Source organism: Nycticebus coucang, chromosome 3, assembly GCF_027406575.1.
Source record: "Nycticebus coucang isolate mNycCou1 chromosome 3, mNycCou1.pri, whole genome shotgun sequence".
Classification (NCBI taxonomy): domain Eukaryota; kingdom Metazoa; phylum Chordata; class Mammalia; order Primates; family Lorisidae; genus Nycticebus; species Nycticebus coucang.
In genome coordinates this window covers 52876866-52899301 of record NC_069782.1, presented here as the reverse complement: position 1 = coordinate 52899301, position 22436 = coordinate 52876866, and the positions used below count along the sequence as shown (strand labels likewise).

At 37.9% G+C, this 22436-nt stretch overlaps 1 protein-coding gene across 3 annotated transcripts in view; it reads left to right on the top strand.

Annotated features, from left to right (window-relative positions):
* The first annotated feature begins 5516 nt into the window (after positions 1–5516).
* The window catches only part of CNOT2 (CCR4-NOT transcription complex subunit 2), a 112730-nt gene continuing 95810 nt past the window's right edge, over positions 5517–22436 (top strand). Inside the window, exon 1 of one of the 3 annotated variants that reach the window (XM_053582860.1) lies at positions 5517–5550. Coding sequence is in view for 1 of the 3 variants with exons in the window: in XM_053582858.1 (XP_053438833.1) it covers positions 5546–5550 (5 nt within the window). In the remaining 2 variants the exon portion in view is untranslated. Of the gene's footprint in view, positions 5551–5830; positions 6327–22436 lie in introns of those variants that run through there. The other 2 variants (XM_053582858.1, XM_053582859.1) reach the window with 2 other exon arrangements.

Sequence of the window (22436 nt, the reverse complement as noted above, 5' to 3'; positions counted from 1 at the left end):
TAATTACCCTGATCTGATCACTGTACATTATGTGTATCAAAACATCACTATGTACCCCATGAATACATATAATTAATAAGTTAAAAAAGGAAATGGCATGGTAGCTCTCACCTGTAATCCTAGCACTCTGGGAGGCTAAGGTGGGTGGAACTCTTGAGCTCAGGAGTTCAAGACCAGCCTGAGCAAGAGCAAGACTCCATCTTCACTAAAAGGAGAAAAATTAGCCAGGCCTTGTGGCAGGCACCCGTAGTCCCAGCTACTCAGGCGGCTAAGACAGGAGGATTGCTTGAACCCAAGATTTTGAAGATGTTCTGGGGTAGGCTAGTCATGACATGCTAACCTGGGGCAACAGAGACTCTGTCTCAAAATAAATAACATAAAAAAAAAAAAGAAGAGAGTTACGTGACAGAGAAGAAATGGGAAGAAGCACTACTTTAGAGTAGTCAGGGAGGGCTTGTCAGAGACAGTATCTGAAGGATGAGTATGAGTCAGCTATATTAAAAAAAAAATCACTTCCCATATTAAAAAAAATTAAAAAATGGATTCAAATCCTAGCTAGGTAAAACATAAATAAATCATCTCCCAAGCAGGAAAACAGTATCAAGTACAAAGGCCCTGAGGCAGAATTCAATTTTAAGTTCAATTGAAAACAAGAGACCCAAAATAGCGGCTTTAATGAGACAGACACTTAACTTTTTTTTCACATCAAAATCTGAAGGTGCAGGGCTGGCATGGTGTGCTGATCCACAAAGTGCTCAAGGATTCTCATTTCTACCATCTTAAGGTTTTGCCACCTCTAGGATGAGAGAACTTACATATGTATGGCCCAAACTGGTAGCTACAGTTCCAAACCATCACATCTTCCTTCACGGGTACAGGATATAGACAGAGGAAAAGCAGCGAAGGACTTAAAAGTGTATACCCATTGTCTTTTAAGGAAACTTCAGAAAGGGCGCCACATGATGTATCTGTCTACATCCCATCAGCCTACGACATGGCTACAAGGAAGGCTGAAAAACACAGTCTTTATTCTGGGTAGCCAAGTGTCCACATCTATTTACCATGAAAAAATGGAGAAATTTTTTTGAGACAACTAAAGTTTCTGCTATGCACTAGAAAGAATTTGGTAAATGACAGAAACACAAAGGAGGCAATTAGAAGGGTGAGAAAAAGATGAAACTGGAGACAGGCGGGAGCCAGCTTATGAGTTGGGAAGGCCATGGTAAAGGACTTGAATTTTATTCTGTCTGCACAGGGAAGCTATTGGAAGGTTTTAAACAAGGTAGTGGCATAAACCAATGCAGTTTTAAAAAAGATCACTCTGGCTGGTATAGAGAATGGTTTGAATGGGAAAATATTCATGTATGTAGGGAAAAGTGAAAGCCAATTGTGTGGCTATTACTCTAGTCCAGCAAGGGATGATGGTGGCCCAGACAGGATAGCATTGGAAATTATGAGAAGTAGCTGAATTCAGAATATATCTGTGAGGAAAAATTGATGGTACTGGCTGATGAGCTGGATGCAGAGTGTGAGGAAGTGAATAGGGAGATCAGGAAGACTAGAAGAGAAACAGGTTAGGGAATAAACAAAGGGATTCAAATGTTGTTTCAGACAGGTTAGAGATACCCTTTCAACAGCAAAATTTTCAACATTGTCCATTTATACCTTTGTAAAAATGGAAAGTCTCCCTCTTCTGTAAGTTACACATAAATTCATTTTTCATTTTTTTCTCAATCCAAGTCTATAATTTTTCTATAGAATGTATAGGAAATTTACCTTAATACACATATTTTGAAAACACATATCTAGTATGGACTGTTTTTCCAAGTTAAAGAAAGTCTATCAAAGTGGATAGTTAAAAAAAAAAAAAACAAAACAAAAAAACCCCCAAACTACCAAATGGGCAAATCTGATCAACATTAGCAATAAAGATGAACTTTTTGATGCAACAGGACAATTTAAAAAATGTACCACTTATTGACTGCACACCACAAACCCATAAATATAAGCCCTTAACAACTGCTAGTTCATTTAATATTTAGACACTATGGTAGATACTAAATTTTACATATTTATAATATTGATTTGGCACAACAGAAAATAAAAAGCTTGTTCCTGAATAGGCTTAAAGTGAATATATTCTAAATAGTCCTTAGCAATAGTGAAAGTATTATCAAATAGTATTAGTGTATTTTTTCCTAACCTACCTACTTTACATTTATTCTGAAAATGTTATCTCTTCCACTAAACTACCCACACTAATAGAACTCTCAATTCGGACCTCTCTCCTTTGGAAGTGATTTTTCCAATTTTACCAGTGATATTTTATTTAAAACATGCTTTTTTGAGTAAATATAAGGAGAATGTAGTTAATCTTTTGGCCTTAACAAAGTCTTGTATGTAAATTATAGTACTAGATTAGAAAGGTAAAGTGATCCTTGATGTATGTATGTACACGTATATCCCATTTTTATAAATGTCTTATGGCCCCAAATTATTAATAAACTTTTAAATTATTAACAGCTTGATTAAGGTGCTCAGTAATACACATGTATGACATATACATAGAGGCATATCCAGCCTCTTAACACACCAATTTATGGCTGTTGCCATTAACATGAGAAAGCAGAAGAGGCAGAAAGGAACTGGCTAGGAAATGGGAGGAGAAAGGGAAGGAAGGACATAAAGGTATATATTTGTTGTTCTTTGGATTTTCCTGCAGTAAAAATAAACAACACAGTGAAGCAGAATGTTTAATGAAATGAATAATAAGGCCAAATATTTTCTATGAGCCACACCAACAACATTTGGGGTTTAAATAAATTCGCTGATATCTGCTGATAAATCAAAACACATTTTACATTAAAACGTGAGTTACCTTTTATTTTATACTCATTTTTCTTGCTATTTCTTGCTTTTGGCCTTCAATGATAAATTGGAGTCACAATGATAAATTGGAGTGCAGTGATTTGGGAGGGGGGAGGAAAATAAACAACCAAGGGAAGTAGAAATTTTATTTAATTCAAATTAATTTTACCTTAATTAATCAATGTTATCAGATAGAAATGAAAATTTTCATATTATGAAACAATTTTAAAACGTACATGCAGAGAGAGAGGCTCTTTAGGTTCAAGATACTGAATACAAAACAAGTGAAGAGTTTATGGATATACAAAGGAATAAAGAAGAAACAAGTTTAATTTCACTTTGAATGACTTTAGGTTATTGAATATGAAATGTCCGATTTCAAATCAAAAGTTTAGTTTATCTCCAACAAGAAGCTGTACAATTAATCAAAGTACGTGCCTAAACTATCAACTATCAACACAGGTGTACCACTGTAATGGTAGCTTGTTTATGCCGGTAGCAAAGAAGCCCAGAGGGTAACGGCAACAGTTGCAAAAGGTGTTTTCCACAGCTTGAGAAGTGAAATTTACAGGAAAAAGCGTCCAAAGCCTGAAAGAAGTGGTAGCCACTCAGGGCAAGAAATGAAGAATACAGGAGATGACAGAGAGTTTCCAAGTCCAGCTTCTATAGTTTGGGCAGCATTGTTTGTGCTACATGTCATCTAGCTTTGCCTGTAAGAAGTGTGGCCTATCTCTATCTACTGGGGCTGCTTCATTGCAAGCATCCTCACCATTTCATCCAATTGGTTGCAGGAGATCCTCCGTGTAACTGACTGACCAGGTTTCCTGAAGCTGTAGGGGATAATATCAATGCTGGATCACCAGACACCATTAGCTTTTTTTGATGAATATTGGGTTTGGTACTGTTTTGGCATTATGTCATCTTTATCCAAATGTTGTGCCCAACGCTTGTGACTGTAAAAATATAATCTATTTTTCATCACACTAACAATATGGTATAGAAATGGTTCACTTTTATGTCTCAACAGCAAAGAAAGGCAACCTTCGAGAAGATTTCTCTTCTGACACACATTTAATTTCATGTAGAACCAGCTACCCAGCTTCTTTTACCTTTATGATTTATTTGTAAATGTTCAATACATTGAAAAAGTTGAAAAAGTAACATCAAACGTTACTGCTAATTCATGAGTTTGACATGGATTCACTTCCACTACAGCTTTCAGCTAACCATGATCCCCCCTGGTCTCAGGTAGCCATAGTGGCTCATTTTCAAGATGAAAATCAACAGAATAGAACTTCTCAAATCATCTACATACTGTGTTCATCAGCCACATCCTTCCCACACATTTCCTTGGTATTTCCTGCTATCTGTGCCGCATTATTTCGCGACAAAACTCATATTAAATAATGACTCTAATTCTTAAGTTATCCAGGCTTCACAAAAAATTGCTATTAAAAAATTTAAAAGATAATTACAAGCCAAAGCGTGCACTTGAAAGAATGAGGGGATACCTTGCCAATAAAAATAAACAAGACGTGTGTACAGTGAAATATAAGAAATACTGTCAAACTTAGTACCTAAGGAAATCGGACATTTCATACTTAATAACTTAAATATTGTTCTAGAAAGCAGAGACCATCACTCCTTCGGGTTTCCACCGAAGCCATTACAATTTCAAAAGGTCTCACAGATGGCCAAGTTGGTCACTCAAGCGTACATGGTCCACTACAAAGTGGGAGCTGGAGAAAGTGCTGTAAAGCTAGGTTGGCTAGTCCAAGTTCACACAATAGTACTTTAAAAACCATTATTTACTTCCTCCCATCAGCTTAAAAAAGAGAAAAGGGGTTAGTAGAAAACACCAACGGTTTCAGCAGAGGGGAACTCACTCAGGAGGTGGAGGTGACGCGCTGACGGTCCGGGAAGCGCTCGCACGAGTGCCAGAGTTTGCAGGGGTCCGATTTGCTGGAGCCCCGGAGTTTGCAGGGTTCCGATTTGTTGGAGCCCGGGAGTTTGCAGGGGTCCGATTTGCTGGAGCCCCGGAGTTTGCAGGGGTCCGATTTGCTGGAACCCCGGAGTTTGCAGGGGTCCGATTTGCTGGAGCCCCGGAGTTTGCAGGGTTCCGATTTGCTGGAGCCCGGGAGTTTGCAGGGTTCCGATTTGCTCCAGGTGGTGGGAGCCAGGAGGGGAGGAGGGGAAGAGGGAAGGAGGGAGACCGGGAAAGGGAGGCGGCGACGTGCGAGAGCCGAGTGTCCAACACAAACACGAACACGCTCTGCGTCCCGGGTCAGGGTAGACCGACGCCACCTCACTGTTCCTCGCCCTAGGCCCCCATGGTCCCCCTCGGACCCAGGGCCCGAGCCCTGCACGAAGCAACCTGGCCCCTGGAAACGGCGTCGGCCCCAGAGGCCCCATTCGCCGTAACGGCCGCGGAGAAGGCCCGAGCTTCCCTGTAAGTCGGTAAGAGACACGTGGAGCCGTAGAGACGGAGGTGAGGAGCGAGCCTACCCACCTCTACCCTGCCTGCCAGACAATCGCCGCTCCCACCTTCCGCCGCCGCCGTCTTGAGGGAAGCCGGAGCGACGGGGGTCACGGCGGGGGTCAGAGGGTAAAGGTCTTGCTCCCAGCAGCCTCCGCGGTGGATACGTCGCCATCTTGGATCCGCGGAACGAGAAAATTCATGCGGTGAGTTTTTGGCAAATTTTCGGAAGTCTGGCAGCGGGGCGCGCGGCGAGGGCGGCGGATTCGGAGTCCCCGCAAGGCGAGGGAATGCCTTGGGGCCGGTCCGGTGGCTCCCGAGGTCCGCGGGCAGCGTCCCGGCCCGCCGCTTCCCGTTGCTTTTGTCTCGGCTCCAATCGAGAGAGCGGAGCGGGCGGGGAGGGGGGGTGGCGGCGGTGGAGGAGGGAGGGAGGGGGTGTGTATGGGGGTGGTGGTGGACGGGACGTAAAGCGTCGCTGTACTTGGGCCGCTGCAGCGGCAGCTCTAGGTGGTAGGCCGGCTCCCATCAGCGGGCGGCAGAGCTTTCCCCAGGCTCTGCTTCGCCAGGCTCCCGCCAGCGCGGAGGAGCCGCTGCCGCCGCGCTGTTTCCTGGGGAAGAAGAGCAGGCGGCGGCGGCGGCGGCGGCGGTGGCCGAAGATCCCAGGCCCGCTTTAGAGGCTCTGCCGCCTTCCCAGCTGCTGCTGCGGTCTCTTGCTTTTCACATTCTCCACTACACGCACATTGTCTTCCACTTGTGTGTTTCTGTTTGTGTGTGTAAGTGTAATATCGGGGACACTGGACTGGCTAACGGGCCTCAGGAGCCTCCAGGCCCTGGGATACCGAAGGTGGAGGGAGAAGGAGTGCAACTATGATGCTGCCTCTGCTATCGCACCTGGAGGGTGAAGCTTCCGTGTTGTCCTAGACTTGAGTCCAGATGGTCTTGGGGCGGCAGAGGAACCAGAGACGCTTCTCCCTGTGAAGTTGTAAGTCCTAGGTTTCTACTTCCGCCGAGGCCTCCACCTTTTGCTGTCTTAGGTCTCGCTTAAAAGTTTCACAGAAGAAATAAGTCGGTTAGAAGAGGCCCCCGTAGTTATTAAATTGAGGCACTGTTGTCTTTACAGGAAAAAGCCTCTAAATCTTGGTAACTGTTTAGGTCCTTAGCGAAAGCGGGTTTTTTTCCCCGTTCATTTTTATAAAATCATTTTCAAGGTTTTAGAATTAGCATTTATTCCAGGCCCATGGGTACGGTCTTGACCAAAGTCTTACATACGGGTACTACCTTCTGGAAAGGAACCCAGACATCAACTTCCTTCGAGTACTAGGAGACATCTTCACTTTTCAAAATCGAGAGACTGCTCCGTATTTTTTTTCATTTTAATAAAATTCGTGGTGAAATCATCTGGACAGTTCCTAATAATTAGGCACACTGATAGTGAAAAGTTCTCGGTTAAGAAAATCTGTTAACGGGGAGGCCATACTTGAATTTAATGTTTAAAGTTAAACACATTGTTGTCATGCTTGATATTAGGGATTTTTAGAGCTCTGGAATCGTTAAGTGTAATTCTAAATTTGGCTTTCAATGCATCGTAAGTGGAAATAATAAAATACGGGGTAGAGGGGTGGGATAGAAATTTGAAAGTGTCTATTAACTTACCAGGTTAATGTTGGGTTTGGGAATGCTTGGTATATTTGACTACAGTTCTTTCCCAAACGTCAATAAATACATCTCTTTGCAGTTTTGGAAGGTAACTTTATCCCAGATTGAAAGGATTAAAAATCAACTGGGTCTGAAATGGTTAAATGGCTACATTCAAATGGTTAGTCTTTAAACTTTAATTGAAATGTTTCTAATAGGCCAATTTCATTGATTGGTAAGCACTGTATGTTGGACTTGTGCTTAGTTTGTAGTTTTTGTAATAGTAAATCTGAAGGAAAACAAATACAAAATAAGTAAATAAAACATTGTCCACTCCATCCCATCCACTTTCTTGATATTGGAAGATCCTCATTTAATTTTAAACAGGCAATTTCTTCTCATTTTTTCTGAGGGCTTGAATTGTGATTTCTGTGAATACTTTCTGTTTTATTTAGGAAGTGAGAAAATACTTTACTTTTTTTTTTTGCATCTTAATTAGCACTTCTTCAATGCAAATAATGTAAACATAATTAGTTGGCAGAATCATTTTTTTTTTTGTAGAGACAGAGTCTCACTGTACCGCCCTCGGGTAGAGTGCCGTGGTGTCACACGGCTCACAGCAACCTCTAACTCTTGGGCTTACGCGATTCTCTTGCCTCAGCCTCCCGAGCAGCTGGGACTACAGGCGCCCGCCACAGCGCCCGGCTATTTTTTTGTTGCAGTTTTGGCCGGGGCTGGGCTTGAACCCACCACCCTCGGCATATGGGGCCGGCGCCCTACTCACTGAGCCACAGGTTCTATATGGTCTAGAGATATTTGTAACTTAATCTGATCTCTGTTAGTTTAACCAAGCAACAAAATACTGCTTTTAAAAACTTTTAGTTTCTATAATACATCAGTTTAAATTTGTATGGTGGAAGAATGAGGGCAAAATGCATGTGTGAGTGATTTATACTGCCTGCCTTTGAGAAAGTATATCATCCTGAAAAAGTAAAATTCAGGATGATATACTTCCCTAAAGGAACTAATTACCTTCATTTTTGTTTTATAACTTTGAATGTTTCGTTTTTGATTTTTTCAGATATGCTTTACGATTAGTTATAACCTGAAAATTCTTTGTTTAAAAGTAAATGAATACTTCAGTTTATGAGGTTCTGACTCAGTTCTGGTTTTTATATCTTTAGTATAATTAGTATTAAAAGTACTTGTATTTTAAAAGATCATTACAAATTTTTCCACAATCTGTAAGAAGTGAAAGTTTTACCTTTTTAGTAACAAATTTGCTGTATAAGATTTTCTTACAATACAGAGAAAAAAAATCTATACTTCACACATATAAGGAGGTGACATTAATTAGTTAAAAAATAAAGTTTTTTTTCTCTTTAAAAGCAATGTAAAATGATAATGGTATTTTTTAATTGTCTTGAACATTTTATCCGTAGAAAAAAATTCATTATGTTATGGTCATATGTTTAAAAGCAAACTCTAAGGATCCCATGTGCTTGCTTGAATGATGTTTAAGGACTACCTACGCAAATAGTGATAAAGTCTTAGGAAAGGATACTCTAAATATTTAAGATTTTATTCATTACTTGAATCTTTAGTGGATTTTAAAACACAAGGAATCAAAAGATCTTAGTTTCTAGCTAGAGTAGGGCAGTTTTAGAGGGCAGAGTTAATGTGAGTTGTACTGTAATATTTGAATGGAATTGTATACAGTATAAGCAAGGAAGCAAGTGCTATGATAGGAGCTATTCTGATTGATGATACATACAGGTGACTGATCTTATTAAGGATGATTTTGAAAAGAGCTGTACTGAAATACTATCTATTGCAGAAAGTTTGCCTTTGAAAAGAAATAGAATGAAAAGTAGGGTTTTAAGTTTTTAAAATTATAATTTTTACTCTGGTTCTGTTATTGAATCCTTCAGTTTAAATGACATTTATTTTTGTTCTTTAGTTTTTCTGTGTGGCATCCTTTGATTTCTATTTTAAAATTCAACTCATGCTGATACAGCTTGTTCATTTATTTACCTTGTCTATTAATCTATTAGGTCTGACCTGGACATAGAATTCTTACTGTGTTTTCTGACAGCTTGTTTTCTGAAATCCAGGCGCAAATGTCTTGGTATAATCACTTGGGGGTGTGCTGCATCATGAAGTAATAAGATGGTTTATAGTGTTTATTTTTTGGCAAGAACTCATGGCTTATATGACATGGAAATACAACAAAGTGAATTATCTAGAAAAAATAGAAATTTTTCCTTTTCTGGACACTTTTATATTGTATATACTTAGACTTGTGATCTAAATCCATTGAGATATAGTCAGATATCTAAGGCCAGGTGCAATGGCTCATGGCTGTAATCCTAGCACTCTGGAAGGCCCAGGCAGGTTGATCGCCTGAGCTCATGGGTTCCAGACCAGCCCAAGCCAGAGCGAGACCCCACCTCTAAAAATAGCCGGGCATTGTGGTGGGTGTCTCAAGTCCCAGCTACTTGGGAGGTTGAGGCAAGAGAATCGCTCGAGCCCAAGAGTGTGAGGTTGCTGTGAGCTGTGAGGCGAGAACTCTTTACAGAGGGCAACAAAGTGAGACTCTGTCTCAAAAAAAAAAAAAAAAAAAAGAGAGAGAGAGAGAGGTATACTTAGATATCTGGGGCATATTTGCCACTTACCCTGAAAGTTTTCCTTTTCTTCTTGTGTGTTGTGTACGTGTGGGTGTGTGTGTTTGTGTGAGGGAGGATTTATTGTAACTATCACTTTCTGTTGCTTGATATACTTCTTATTCGTCAAAACTCTTCTCTGGTGTCACTTTCTTCATGAAACATTTCCTCACTCCCCAAATCCTTCTGCTCTATGGTTTTTATTCTTTAAACTTCTGTTATTGAACATGTCCCACTGTATTGTAAATTTCAAGCCTGAGAGGTAGGGCTCTGTCTTGTTTTTATGTGCGTTTTTGGTGCCTTCTGTAGTGCATAATACTTAATAATATGTATTAAACTGTCATTTGACACTTAGTGCTGTGACAATGCTCTGCTTCCCAATCTACAGATCAGAAACAAACTGGAAAAGGTGTGAGAAGGGCATCCTGAATTCTCTCATTTCCCTAATCCTTTCTTATAGTTTTGTGTTTTAATTACTTATGGGAAAATAGGTAACTAGTTTCTTAGAGACTTGGATGTGGCATTAGTATGGAATTAAGGGAAAAATGTTAGTGTAATAGAGTGATTTATACCCTGTTCTGCTTTTGACAGAAAATGTAGGTTTATATTTCTTGCTGTATTTTGCATGCTGTGGTCATTAGTTGAAGCAGATATTTTGAATTTGTGTTTATAAGCTAATGTACCAATACTTAACCATGAGCTCCTATTAGATTTGTGCCTTTTGAAGTTAAATTCTGTGTTTGGGGTTTTTGTTTTGTTTTTTTTCTCTTTACTTCATAGTGTCTGGCCCAAAGGTTAGTGTAAAGTAGGAGTTCTCTAGTTTGGATACTGTTGTTTTTATGGAAATTAAAGGAAGTGATTTAATGTCTTTATTGGAGGTTCCAAATCCCTAACTCTGAAACTGATTTTTTTTTTTTAAGTAAGTGAGGTGGAAAATGCCAGCTCAAATTATTCCTCTTAAACTATGATTGTTATTCCTATCCCTCTTCACCTAATTTTCCAACATTTTTATATAGAAATGTTAACGAGTTTGATTACAGGTATTGCCATGGACCACTCTAGTGGGTGTTATGTCATATGTGGTATATACGTACACTATTTTGCCTTTCTGAAAAACTCTAAATTTGAGACATGTTATGGTTATTAAAGTCCCAGCTTTATCTTTAAAGGTTTGGCTAAGAGATTGTGATTCAGTTTATGACCATTTTAGAGATGTAAAAATCAAAATGCAGTAAATGACTCCCAGAATTGCATTTAATAGACATCCTAATGTTTGAATTTAGAAATCTTATGTCTTAGTTGCCTATGTATTTTCTGGAGACTTTTAATAGCTAAGAGGTACTAAAGATACAGAGACTGTGTATTTTTAAAAAGGCAATTTGATCCAATATTCAGGACACCAATCCCTTCTCTGCTTTTACTGAATGAAAATGTTTCTTATGTGAGAGTAGATTAAAAATGCACACTTAGTAAATTTTTACTATGCCAAGAAATGTTAAAATAAGTAAGAGGAAATTATGTGTCCTGGTAATTTAGGTAACAATGAGTAGATGTGCTTTTTTCTGAACATATCAGCATACCAGTTTTCCATTTATATTCAGATGTTGAAGCATAACTCCATTTTGTATCAGCATCTGGACAAAATGTAATGACTGATTATGTAATACAATGTGTTTGGGAGAAAAATGTTTGGTTTTGTGTCCTTATGTAGAAGGTACTATTGTGTTCTTTTTACATTGTGAATGATAGGGTTTACTCTGTACACAAATTTTGTATTTGGTTTTCTACTTGTAAGAGTTTTTCGTAGATGAGTGGCATAGTGATATTAAGTTTACTGTACAATTCAAAGGAATCTAAGTTTTTGGCATAGGTTTTTTAAAATACTTTACAGCTTGCAAAGAACACTTATTTATAAACATTATTTCAATTTTATATGGTTGCCATTTTGATGTTAACTTTTAAAATAAGTTTAAATTTAATATTTACATTTATAAACCAGAATAATCAAGCTGTTTTATTCAATATGAACATTAGAAGTTGGGAATCATGAAGGACATTTTCATTCTTAGAGTGGACTTGGAGTCTGATTTTTTTCTCATTAATTTTTGTGCTACTCTATAAAGAAAATCTTGATTTATCAAATTAAATGGTATATATGGAAGATTTGCTTCTGTTTTCATCTGGTCATTTTGCCCATCAGGATATTTAAATAGAGAAGTTTGAAAGACAAGCAGTGGTAGGAAATTTTTGTTTCACGCTTGACTTTCTGGTAGTATCCAGCAGCTACTCGAATTTTATGAAATTATCAATACTCATTAGAAACACTAAAAACTTACATGAGAGTAGGTCACAATATATCATAACTATATTTTACTTGCATATGCACAGCTATTCTGTGAAGATCATATACTGGGCAGGTATGCCTTTAGCTTTGCCTTGATTTAGTAGTGCACAAAGCAGTGTGTTAGGGATATGGTTTTTGTGATTTTATGTGAGTGACCGTGTTTAGCTTGAAATTAGAAAAAAAGTAATAGTTACAGCCTTTCTAATCTGTGCACATTTATGAGAAATTACAGGTATATTCATAGGTAATGTTAGGCCAAACTTTGACGTCCACAGCAAAACTAGTTAATTTGGCAGCTGAGATAGTCTCTAAAGTGTTTTTGTTTGGTATATGATGCATTGTGTGCGTGTGTGTGTGTATGTGTGTGTATCACCCATCCTAAAAAAGATGTATATATGTAAAACAAGTATAATGCACCTTTGGGGAATTTGTAAGGCATAAATTGGTGAATACTAAAGTATTTCAGAGCATAGTTTGAAAACTCTGGAAACTTGGATATTAAAGTCACTTCTAACCCTAAATTTTTTTGTATTTAAAAAGTTAAGACTTCTCTCTGTAGATGCAAAATCCATAGAATTTACTTGTTTCTGAGGGGTATTTGGATAGAAATCATTTAAATTAAATTTAAAAATTTAGGCTATATGGGTCGGATATTAGCACTCTAGATGTTTTCAACTAAATCCTTTAGTAATTTGAGTGTTTCGTCTCTGCTAGACATTGTTATAGGTACTGGGTATATATGATGGTGATCAAGACACATCTCCACCTTCATCAACCTAACTTTATGGAGGAAGAGAAAGACAGTAAACAAGAAAACAACTAAACGTACTTTCAGACAGTGGCGACAGCTATGAAGAAAATAAAGGGGGTAAGGGTTCAGGTAGTTGGTTAGGGATGGAAGAAGAGAAATTATTTTAAATAAGGCTGACAGAAGACCTTTTTCTGTAGGAATAATCATTTGTGCAGAAAGGGGAAAAGGAGGAAGCCATACAGAAATTTGGGTAAATTATTTTCTAGGCAGAGGGAATAGAAGGCTCTGAGATGGGGTCAAATTTTGCCTATTTGAAGACAATACATTTCATAAACAATTACTTAGTGCCTTCTACATAAAAATGGGTGTAAATAATAAAGAGGAAAAGAGATGATTTAAAGCATGATCCTTGTTTTTCAACTGCTGAAAATGTCTTGGTAGACCCAGTAATTCTGTAATGAGTTTTATAGAAGCACTTAGGGAGGAGAGATGATTTTTCAATAAGGGACCTTGAAAATATTTTCTAGATCTGGTAAAATTAAGAGTCTGTCTGTAGTATTGGAAAATTATATAGGAAAGCAAACTTAAACTTTCCTTAATTTGTGTGTTTATTTAGAATAATGAAAACTCTGAAGAATTTTTAGTTTTGCAAAGTTTTAGATAGATTGTTCTTAGAAATCAATTAGTAATGATTTAGATTTCCTTGTACAGTCCAATAAATGCTACTGTGTGTTATTACACTTGGACTGAACAGTTCCTAAAGGTGAGTTTTTGTGATGCTGGGGAAACATGCTACAATGGAGCAGCTGCATTTAGGGAGTTAATGAGCTGGTTGCAAGGAGCTGATACTTGAACTGGTTTCTGAAGGGTGATGGGGATACACTAGATAGGAGAGGGGAGAATCGCCAATGCATAAAGCCTGGGAGAGTATGCTGGATTTGGAGAATGGGAAAGTAATCCTCTGGAGCTTTTGGTGGAGTTCTGGGATCCTGTAGAAGTTAGTGGAAGGAATGAAGTAGCCACAATGACAGCAGAGGTCTTATCTCTAACATGATGAGAAAGTTGTTAAGCATTTTTTTAACAGTGGAAGTGATAAGCAGATTTTTGCAGAGGAAATTTTAGATTCCAGGGTTGTTGCTTAATTAGTTACAAGCTTAATAGTATAGTATATTTGTGAACTTTTTTTTATTTTTTGGAATTTTGCTTTCAATTGGCTTTCAGTTGTCTTAGTTTGAATTTTTTTAATTTTATTTTTTTCTTTTATTTATTTGTTCATTTTTTTATTGAGACAGAGCCTCACTTTGTGGCCCTTGGTAGTGCGCTGTGACATCATAGCTCACAGCAACCTCCAACTCCTGGGCTTAAGTGACTCTCTTGCCTCAGCCTCCCAAGTGTCTGGGACTACAGGTGCCCGCCACAACGCCCAGCTTTTTTTTGTAGAGATGGGGTCTCACTCTGGCTCAGGCTTGTCTCGAACCTCTGAGCTCAGGGCAGTCCACCCACCTCGGCCTCCCAGAGTGCTAGGATTACAGGCGTGAGCCACCACGCCCGGCCTATTTGTGAAATTTTATAAAAGATTATTTTTTCTCTATTTGACAAATTGAGTATTTTGTATTCATATTAGCAAGATTTTTAGTTCAGAACTGTATGACTGACTTTGAAACTCAGTAGTTTGTGTCTTCCAGAGATGTTTTTATTTTTTAGAGAGAGTCTCACTCTTTGTTGCCCTGGGTAGAGTGCCATGGCATCGTCATAACTCACAGCAATCTCAAACTCTGGGGCTTAAGCAGTTGATCCTCTTAATTCAGCCTCCCAAGTAGCTGGGACTACAGGTGCCCACCAGCACGCCTGGCTGATTTTTTCTGTTTTTAGTAGAGACAGGGTCTGACTCTTGCTCAGACTGGTCTGGAACTCCTGAGCTCAAGGGATCCACCTACCTTGGCCTCAGAGAGTGCCAGGATTACAGGCATGAGCTACTTCTCCCCACTTGTTTAGTTCATATTTGATTGAAGAAAATGGAGCCAATTATACTACCCTGTTTCCCCGAAAATAAGACAGTGTCTTATTTTAAGGTGTGCTCCCAAAGATGCGGTAGGGTCTTATTTTCAGGGGACGTCTCATCTTTCCTGTAAGTAGGTCTTATTTTCGGAGGATGTCTTATTTTCGGGGAAACAGGGTAGCTCCTGTTAAATAGAGTTAACATCGTGCTGGAATTTTGCATGATGCCTTTTAAGTCCCTGGAGCTAGCCAACCTGAACTAGAATTACCATTCTACTGCTTTTAATTAGCTCTGTGACTTATCTTCCCTAAACTTCAGTTTTCTCATTTGAAAAATGTGGATAAATAACACTACCTACCTAGTAGGGCTGAAGTAAGGAGTAAAGATTCTTAGGGAGGGAGGGTTGTTGTTGCTGTTTGTTTTTTTTTGTGTTTTTTCCGTTTTTTCTTGAAGTGACACTTGGTATGCTAAAGATGAGCTTCTTCTGATGCATATGAGAATTAGCCACAATTTATTTTAAGGAGCGTACTATGCTCTTTTTTGTATCAAATTTGCAAATATAAACAAGAGTCCAGACTAGCTCTTAGAGTCTAGACATATTTTTCCTACCAGGAATTTTGTTTAGATAACATTCTAAATTTTGAAATATGATATGCAGTATTTTGAGTAATATAAATAAATGTTAGCATTGCTCTGTCTCTAGCACTTGGCAGGGCACATAATAGGCATTTAATAATTCATTTGCTAAATGGGTTAAGTCTGATGGGTTAAGAGTCAGACAGACCTGTGGCTACCATTTACAACTTGAGTATTAAAGAGTTATCTGTAGCAATATAATATATTGCAGTGAAAGTTATGTGTTTGGTCTTTCAAATAACTTTTTCTACCATATTCACCCCCTTTTTTTTTTTTTGTGATCTGTTGATTTGATAACCTAACCTGGAAGGTTACTAAAGTAACTAGGGGGTGGATATAGCATATATAACATGAATATCATGTTCCAGGCAGGTTGGAGAAAGATGGGGAGAGATTTCATCATGTTACTCAGAATGATGCTCAATTTAAAACTTACAAATTACTTGTTTTTGTAGTTTTCTATTTCGTATTTTTAGACTGAAATTGGCAGTAGTTACTGCGGATAGTGAAACCTTAGATGGTGATGGGCTATGGTAGTTTCTTAAATCATGTGATTGGTTCATTCATTCATTTTGCCTTGTGATGCTACTGCATTCATCTTTGCCCTGTGTGCATATTTATTTAATTAAATATCTGGCATAGTGAACTTTTGGGAGAAGGGAGTTTGAAGAAGTTGTTGCAGTGAGAAATAATTCTGCTGTGTTCATTATAGGAGGTCTTGATACTTTCTATGTGTATAGAAAGGAAATTTACTTAGCATCATTCCTTCTTTAAGAGTACAAGATGATGAGTATTCTTTGGGTTACTGCATTTTTTTGTAACTGTATTTGCCTGCTTTCTCTTTATCATTGTTAGACAAGCATATTTTTGTAAACATTGTGCCCACTTATTGAAATTTATGTGTAATTTATAATTAGAGTACTGAGAATAACAGTGTAGTAGTTTGAAACTATTGTGTCTTCTTGGGCATGTTATGTGTATGAATACACTGTTCTTTTCTCCCTAAATTTGTCAGATCTCTTATGAGTACTGAGCCTTTTGAAGCATTAAAAGTAAATACCATATAAGGAGAGCAGAATAGTACTGAGAAGCTGCAGTAGCAAAATAAGGAAAGTGAATCCTGGAGTAATGAATTTGGAAAATGGTTGTGGTGCATTGAAGTTTTAAAAAGGTACTGCTTTTACTTGTCATCCGTGTAAAATATATTTACTGATATTAAGGATTTGTTAGGTCTGTTGATAATTTAATCTTAAGCTGATAATGAAAACCTGCTTTCAAGTGAAATACTGTTCTAAAAACGTACTAACATTTTAGGAACTGGAATCTGTTACCCTAAATAATGTCAGTTTGCGCTTCCATTTTTTCACATTAACTAAGGCAAATAGTTTAAAATTGAACAAAAGGAACACATGTCTAAAACTCCTATTTAGCTGGGTGTGATGGATGGTATGTGTAGTCTCAGCAGCTCAGGAGTCTGAGGCAGCAGAGTCACTTGAGGCCAGGAATTCAGGGTGACCAGGATGGTCACTTGAGACCACCCTAGGCAAAATAGGGAGATGTTGTCTCTCAAGAAACCCCGCAAAACTCGTAATATAAAGCTTATAAAATAAACTTCGAGGAGACCTACAGATCCTGGGGAAGATATACCCCTTTATGATTTGGTATTTTTGATAATGATTGCCAGACACAGCAGTATGCTCAGGCATCAGGTATTCAGTTATGTTCATTGTGTTTATTCTAAGAAGAAGATTAACTTTTTAGTGTATTTAGACAATTAAAGGCTTTATACTTTATACTTAAAGCCTTGATATCAAAGGCTTTATACTTAATTCATTGGAATTACCTAGAAGTAATTGCAAAGTTCATTATTCATAATAATCTGTATTGTAACGCATGTGATTAATATGGCTTTTATTTTGATTGTATATGCCAACCTTCGACAGATAATGTGCATGCTAAAGTGTCAACAGGTGGCAAAGGTGTATTTTTGCTTCTGTCAGGTTTTTTTTTGAGGTTTTTGGCCAGGGCCGAGTTTGAACCCGCTAGCTCTGATATATGGAGCCGGTGCCTTACTACTTGAGCCACAGGCGTCGCCTTGTTTCTGTCAGTTTTAATAGCATTTCAAAACCTATTTTTTATTTATCAATTGACTCAAAAAATCAAGTTCCTTTGATTTCTAACATTTTACTCAAATTTATGATTTGAGAAGCTTAAGTAGCTTCAACTCAAGGAATTCTGAGGTGAATGTTTTTAAAGGGAAGTTTTTTAGCAACAGAGATGATTTCCTGATAACTTATCTAATTTGCAATTTTTGATTCTTGTGTATAAGTGTATATTATTGCAGCATACCATGGAGGTGTTGGTTTTTGAATTTTTTTTTTTTTTTTGTAGAGACAGAGTCTCACTTTATGGCCCTCGGTAGAGTGCCGTGGCCTCACACAGCTCACAGCAACCTCCAACTCCTGGGCTTAAGCAATTCTCCTGCCTCAGCCTCCCGAGCAGCTGGGACTACAGGCGCCCGCCACAACGCCTGGCTATTTTTTTGTTGCAGTTCAGCCGGGGCCGGGTTTGAACCCGCCACCCTCGGTATATGGGACCGGCGCCTTACCGACTGAGCCACAGGTGCCGCCCCGGTTTTTGAATTTTTATATGAAGCAAATAAAATGTGAAGGCCTGTGCTGCAGGAGGCCTATGGTAAACATGCCTTTGTCATAGAAAAGGTAGAAAATAAAGATGAAGAAAAGAAGAAAATAAAAATCACTTCAGTCCTACAGTCTAGAGAACTATTAACCCAAGGCAAACATTAGTTATCATTTCTTTTGTGGGTGTGTTCGTAAGGTCTCCAGTCCTTGTTTTCTCTCTGATCAATGAAGTAATACAAAGTGATGTGAAAAATTTAAAAATGCACAAAAGTATAATAAAAACAGGGAAAGCCACTCACAAATTGTAACCTGCATTGGAAAAAAACAATTTTACATTGTATTTTCCAATGGTGAATAATATTTACCCAAAACAGAATTCCTAATGGCCAGAGCGTAACCAAATTAATGATGTCTTATTATTGAACATTTCAGTTTATTTTGATAATGTCCCTTTTTTGTAACATTTTTGTACCTGAATTTTTGTTTGTATGTTTGATTTTTTTTTTTTTTTTTTAGAAAATATTTCTACAAGGATAATTATTTCATAGTATATAAATTTGGGACGTAAGTAGCTCCAATGCTTAGCCAATTGCTATGTCCTTAGCCATATTACTTTTCAAGCCTTGATGTCCTCCTGAAAGAATAGGTATCATTCTGATACTTACCTCATAGACTAGAAGGAGTAAATGACAATATTAGCACTGTCTGCAGTATACATATAATATACCTCTCAGAGAAGCATGTCCCCGCTACCCTTTTTTTAAGTAGGTCCCTTCTCCCATGGCATCTGTTGTAATAGGCCATTATATTAAAAAAATTCTTTAATTCCATCACTAGATCATGAGTAGGGACCAAATCTATCTTGTTCATTAATGTGTATGTGAAAACTTGCATAGAACCTAACAAATGTTTGTTGAATGCATGAAAGGTGGTTTTCCAGAGCTTTTAATACTTATTAGTACTCTATCATTTCAGCAAGGTTCTGCCCATGTGCCTTCTCACCATCTGTGTGTGACTTGTATACTGAATAAGGTTGCATAAAAAAATTGTTACAGGTTCAGAAGGTGTAAACTGATTATTTACAATTTTTTTTTATTTTTTGGTTTTTCCGATCTTTTAAATTGATCACTTCTATTTTACATATTTTATAAAAAGAATAAAAATAAAAAGTGTTTGGTTTATGGAAGATTAGGTGGTTATAAGATGTTAGTTTCATTTCTTGGTTTTCTATTTGATTCCAAGTGTCTATGTCTCTATTTTTGTGCCAGTACCATGCTGTCTTGACCACTATGGCTTTGTAGTACAGACTAAAATCTGGTATGCTGATGCCCCCAGCTTTATTTTTGTTACTAAGAATATACGCGTTTTTTTCTGGTTCCATACAAAACGCAGAATCATTTTTTCCAAATCTTGGAAGTACGATGTTGGTATTTTGATAGGAATGGCATTGAAAAGGTAGATTGCTTTGGGAAGTACAGACATTTTAACCATGTTGATTCTGCCCATCCATGAGCATGGTGTGTTCTTCCATTTGTTAAAATCCTCTGCTATTTCCTTTCTGAGGATTTCATAATTTTCTTTATAGAGGTCCTTCACCTCCTTCGTTAGGTATATTCCTAGGTATTTCATTTTCTTTGAAACTATGGTGAAGGGAGTTGTGTCCTTAATTAGTTTCTCATCTTGACTGTTATTGGTGTATACAAAAGCTGCTGACTTGTGGACATTGATTTTATATCCTGAAACATTACTATATTTTTTGATGACTTCTAGGAGTCTTGTGGTTGAGTCTTTGGGATTCTCTAAGTATAAGAACATACCTTGGGGGAAAGACTCCCTATTCAATAAATGGTGTTGGGAGAACTGGATATCCACATGTAAAAGACTGAAACTGGACCCACACCTTTCCCCACTCACAAAAATTGATTCAAGATGGATAAAGGACTTAAATTTAAGGCATGAAACAATAAAAATCCTCAAAGAAAGCAAAGGAAAAACACTGGAAGATATTGGCCTGGGGAAAGACTTCATGAAGAAGACTGCCATGGCAATTGCAACAACAACAAAAATAAACAAATGGGACTTCATTAAACTGAAAAGCTTCTGTACAGCCAAGGAGACAACAACCAAAGCAAAGAGACAACCTACACAATGGGAAAGGATATTTGCATATTTTGAATCAGACAAAAGCTTGATAACTAGGATCTATAGAGAACTCAAATTAATCCACATGAAAAACCCAACAATCTTATATTTCAATGGGCAAGAGACATGAATAGAACCTTCTCTAAAGAAGACAGACAAATGGGCTAACAAACATATAAAAAAGTGTTCATCATCTCTATATATTAGAGAAATGCAAATCAAAACCACCCTGGGATACCATCTAACCCACACACAAAATCTCAAAACTGCAGATGCTGGCCTGGATGTGGAGAGAAGGGAACACTTTTACCCTGCTGGTGGGACTACAAACTAGTACAACCTTTCTGGAAGGAAGTATGGAGAAACCTCAAAGCACTCAAGCTAGACTTCCCATTTGATTCTGCAATCCCATTACTGGGCATCTACCCAGAAGGAAAAAAATCCTTTTATCATAAGGTCACTTGTACCAGACTGTTTATTGCAGCTCAATTTACAATCGCCAAAATGTGGAAACAGCCTAAATGCCCACCAACCCAGGAATGGATTAACAAGCTGCAGTATATGTATACCATGGAATACTATTCAGCTATTAAAAAAAATGGAGACTTTACATCCTTCTTATTAACCTGGATGGAAGTGGAAGACATTATTCTTAGTAAAGCATCACAAGAATGGAGAAGCATGAATCCTATGTACTCAATTTTGATAGGACAGTTTATGACAATTAAGGTCATGGAGGGTGGGAGGAAAAGCAGAGAGAGGGAAGAAGGGAGAGGGGTGGGGCTTTGGTGTGTGTTACACCTTCTGAGGGCAAGACATGATTGTTAAGAGGGACTTTACCTAACAAATGCAATCAGTGTAACCTGGCTTATTGTACCCTCAGTGAATCCCCAACAATTAAAAAAAAAATGGAAGAAAAAAATAAAGAGTGTTAATGGTTTAGAATGTTGTTTCTGTTCTCCTTCCAAGCATTAGTCTATACTTTTGGGGGGACAACATAAATCATATCACAGAAATATGAGATCGTCTGATATGTAGAAGTACCATGCCAAAATTGATCATGGTGGTTTAAACTGGATAAACTAACATTAAAAGAATTTCCCCCTAATTTAATTTGCTATATTAACACTAAAAATGTTGCTGAGATGTAAATGCTAAAATCAGATTGTATTTTCACTATTTTCTGAAGTTCATGCTGTTTAGAGGACTTCAAAATCACTTTGATATTTATGGATGTAGGTATTTGAAAATAATGAGTGGTTTGCTTATGGGAAGTAGGCAAAAACAAGTAACGTTTAGGAGGTACTGCATTAGTTAGTTTATGTATGTTTTTCATTTCTTCTTTGGTAAATACTTATTTAACTCCTATTATGCGCCATGCACTGCTCTATGATAAAGTAGCAGTGCACAAAATTAAAAAAAAAAAATAAGTCAACACATGATATGGCAGTTAGTGCTAAGGCTGTGGAGAAAAGGAAACCTGGGGAGTTTGGAGTATGTACAGAGTGCAGATAGAAATGGGCTGATCAGGGAAGCCCTTTCCTACTCACTGATCTCCCCTTGTGGAGTGAGCCTGTGGTGAGGGAGCCTTCCCTGCGTATCCTTCAAAGAAAGGAGTTTCAGGAAGGGACAATTCAGAGCAAATGCTCTGCAAGAGGACTATTCTTGATGTCTGTTGTATGATTTAAAAATTGCAAGGACGTTTTTGTGGGTCCAGTGTAGTGGGAACAGAGAATGGTAGACGGATACAGAAAGAAAGACTTCCTTAAACCACCGTAAGGACTTTAGTTTTTGCTTTGAGTAAAATGATCTTTTTTGCACATATACTCTTCACAATTGTTATACAAAGTTAGTTAAATGCTTCCCATTTTACAGTTGAGTAAATAAAGCTTCTTCTAGCGTTTTAAAAGTCCTGTAAGCTGGTGACTCAGTTCTGAAGCTCCGTCTTTGACTTCACAGCCCCATTTTTTCCATTACTGTCATTCTTGTTCTAGCGTACTCAGAGAAGTGTTCACTGTCAAGTCACGGGTAGACTTATTTTTCAGTGTGGATCCAGGGTGAGAGCCCAACCAGGGCCCGTTATTTTCCATTTTAGTAGCCACAGGAACTAATACCATTCTTATTTTTAAATTAATTTTGTCAAGGATTATTTATTCGTTTGTTTAAAAAGAATTAATTTGTTTTTGACTTAAATAACAATGTATTTCTCACAGGCCAGAGGACTGAAAATCAGGGATTATAATGCCAGCATGTTGGGTTCTGGTATCCTCATGTGGTAGA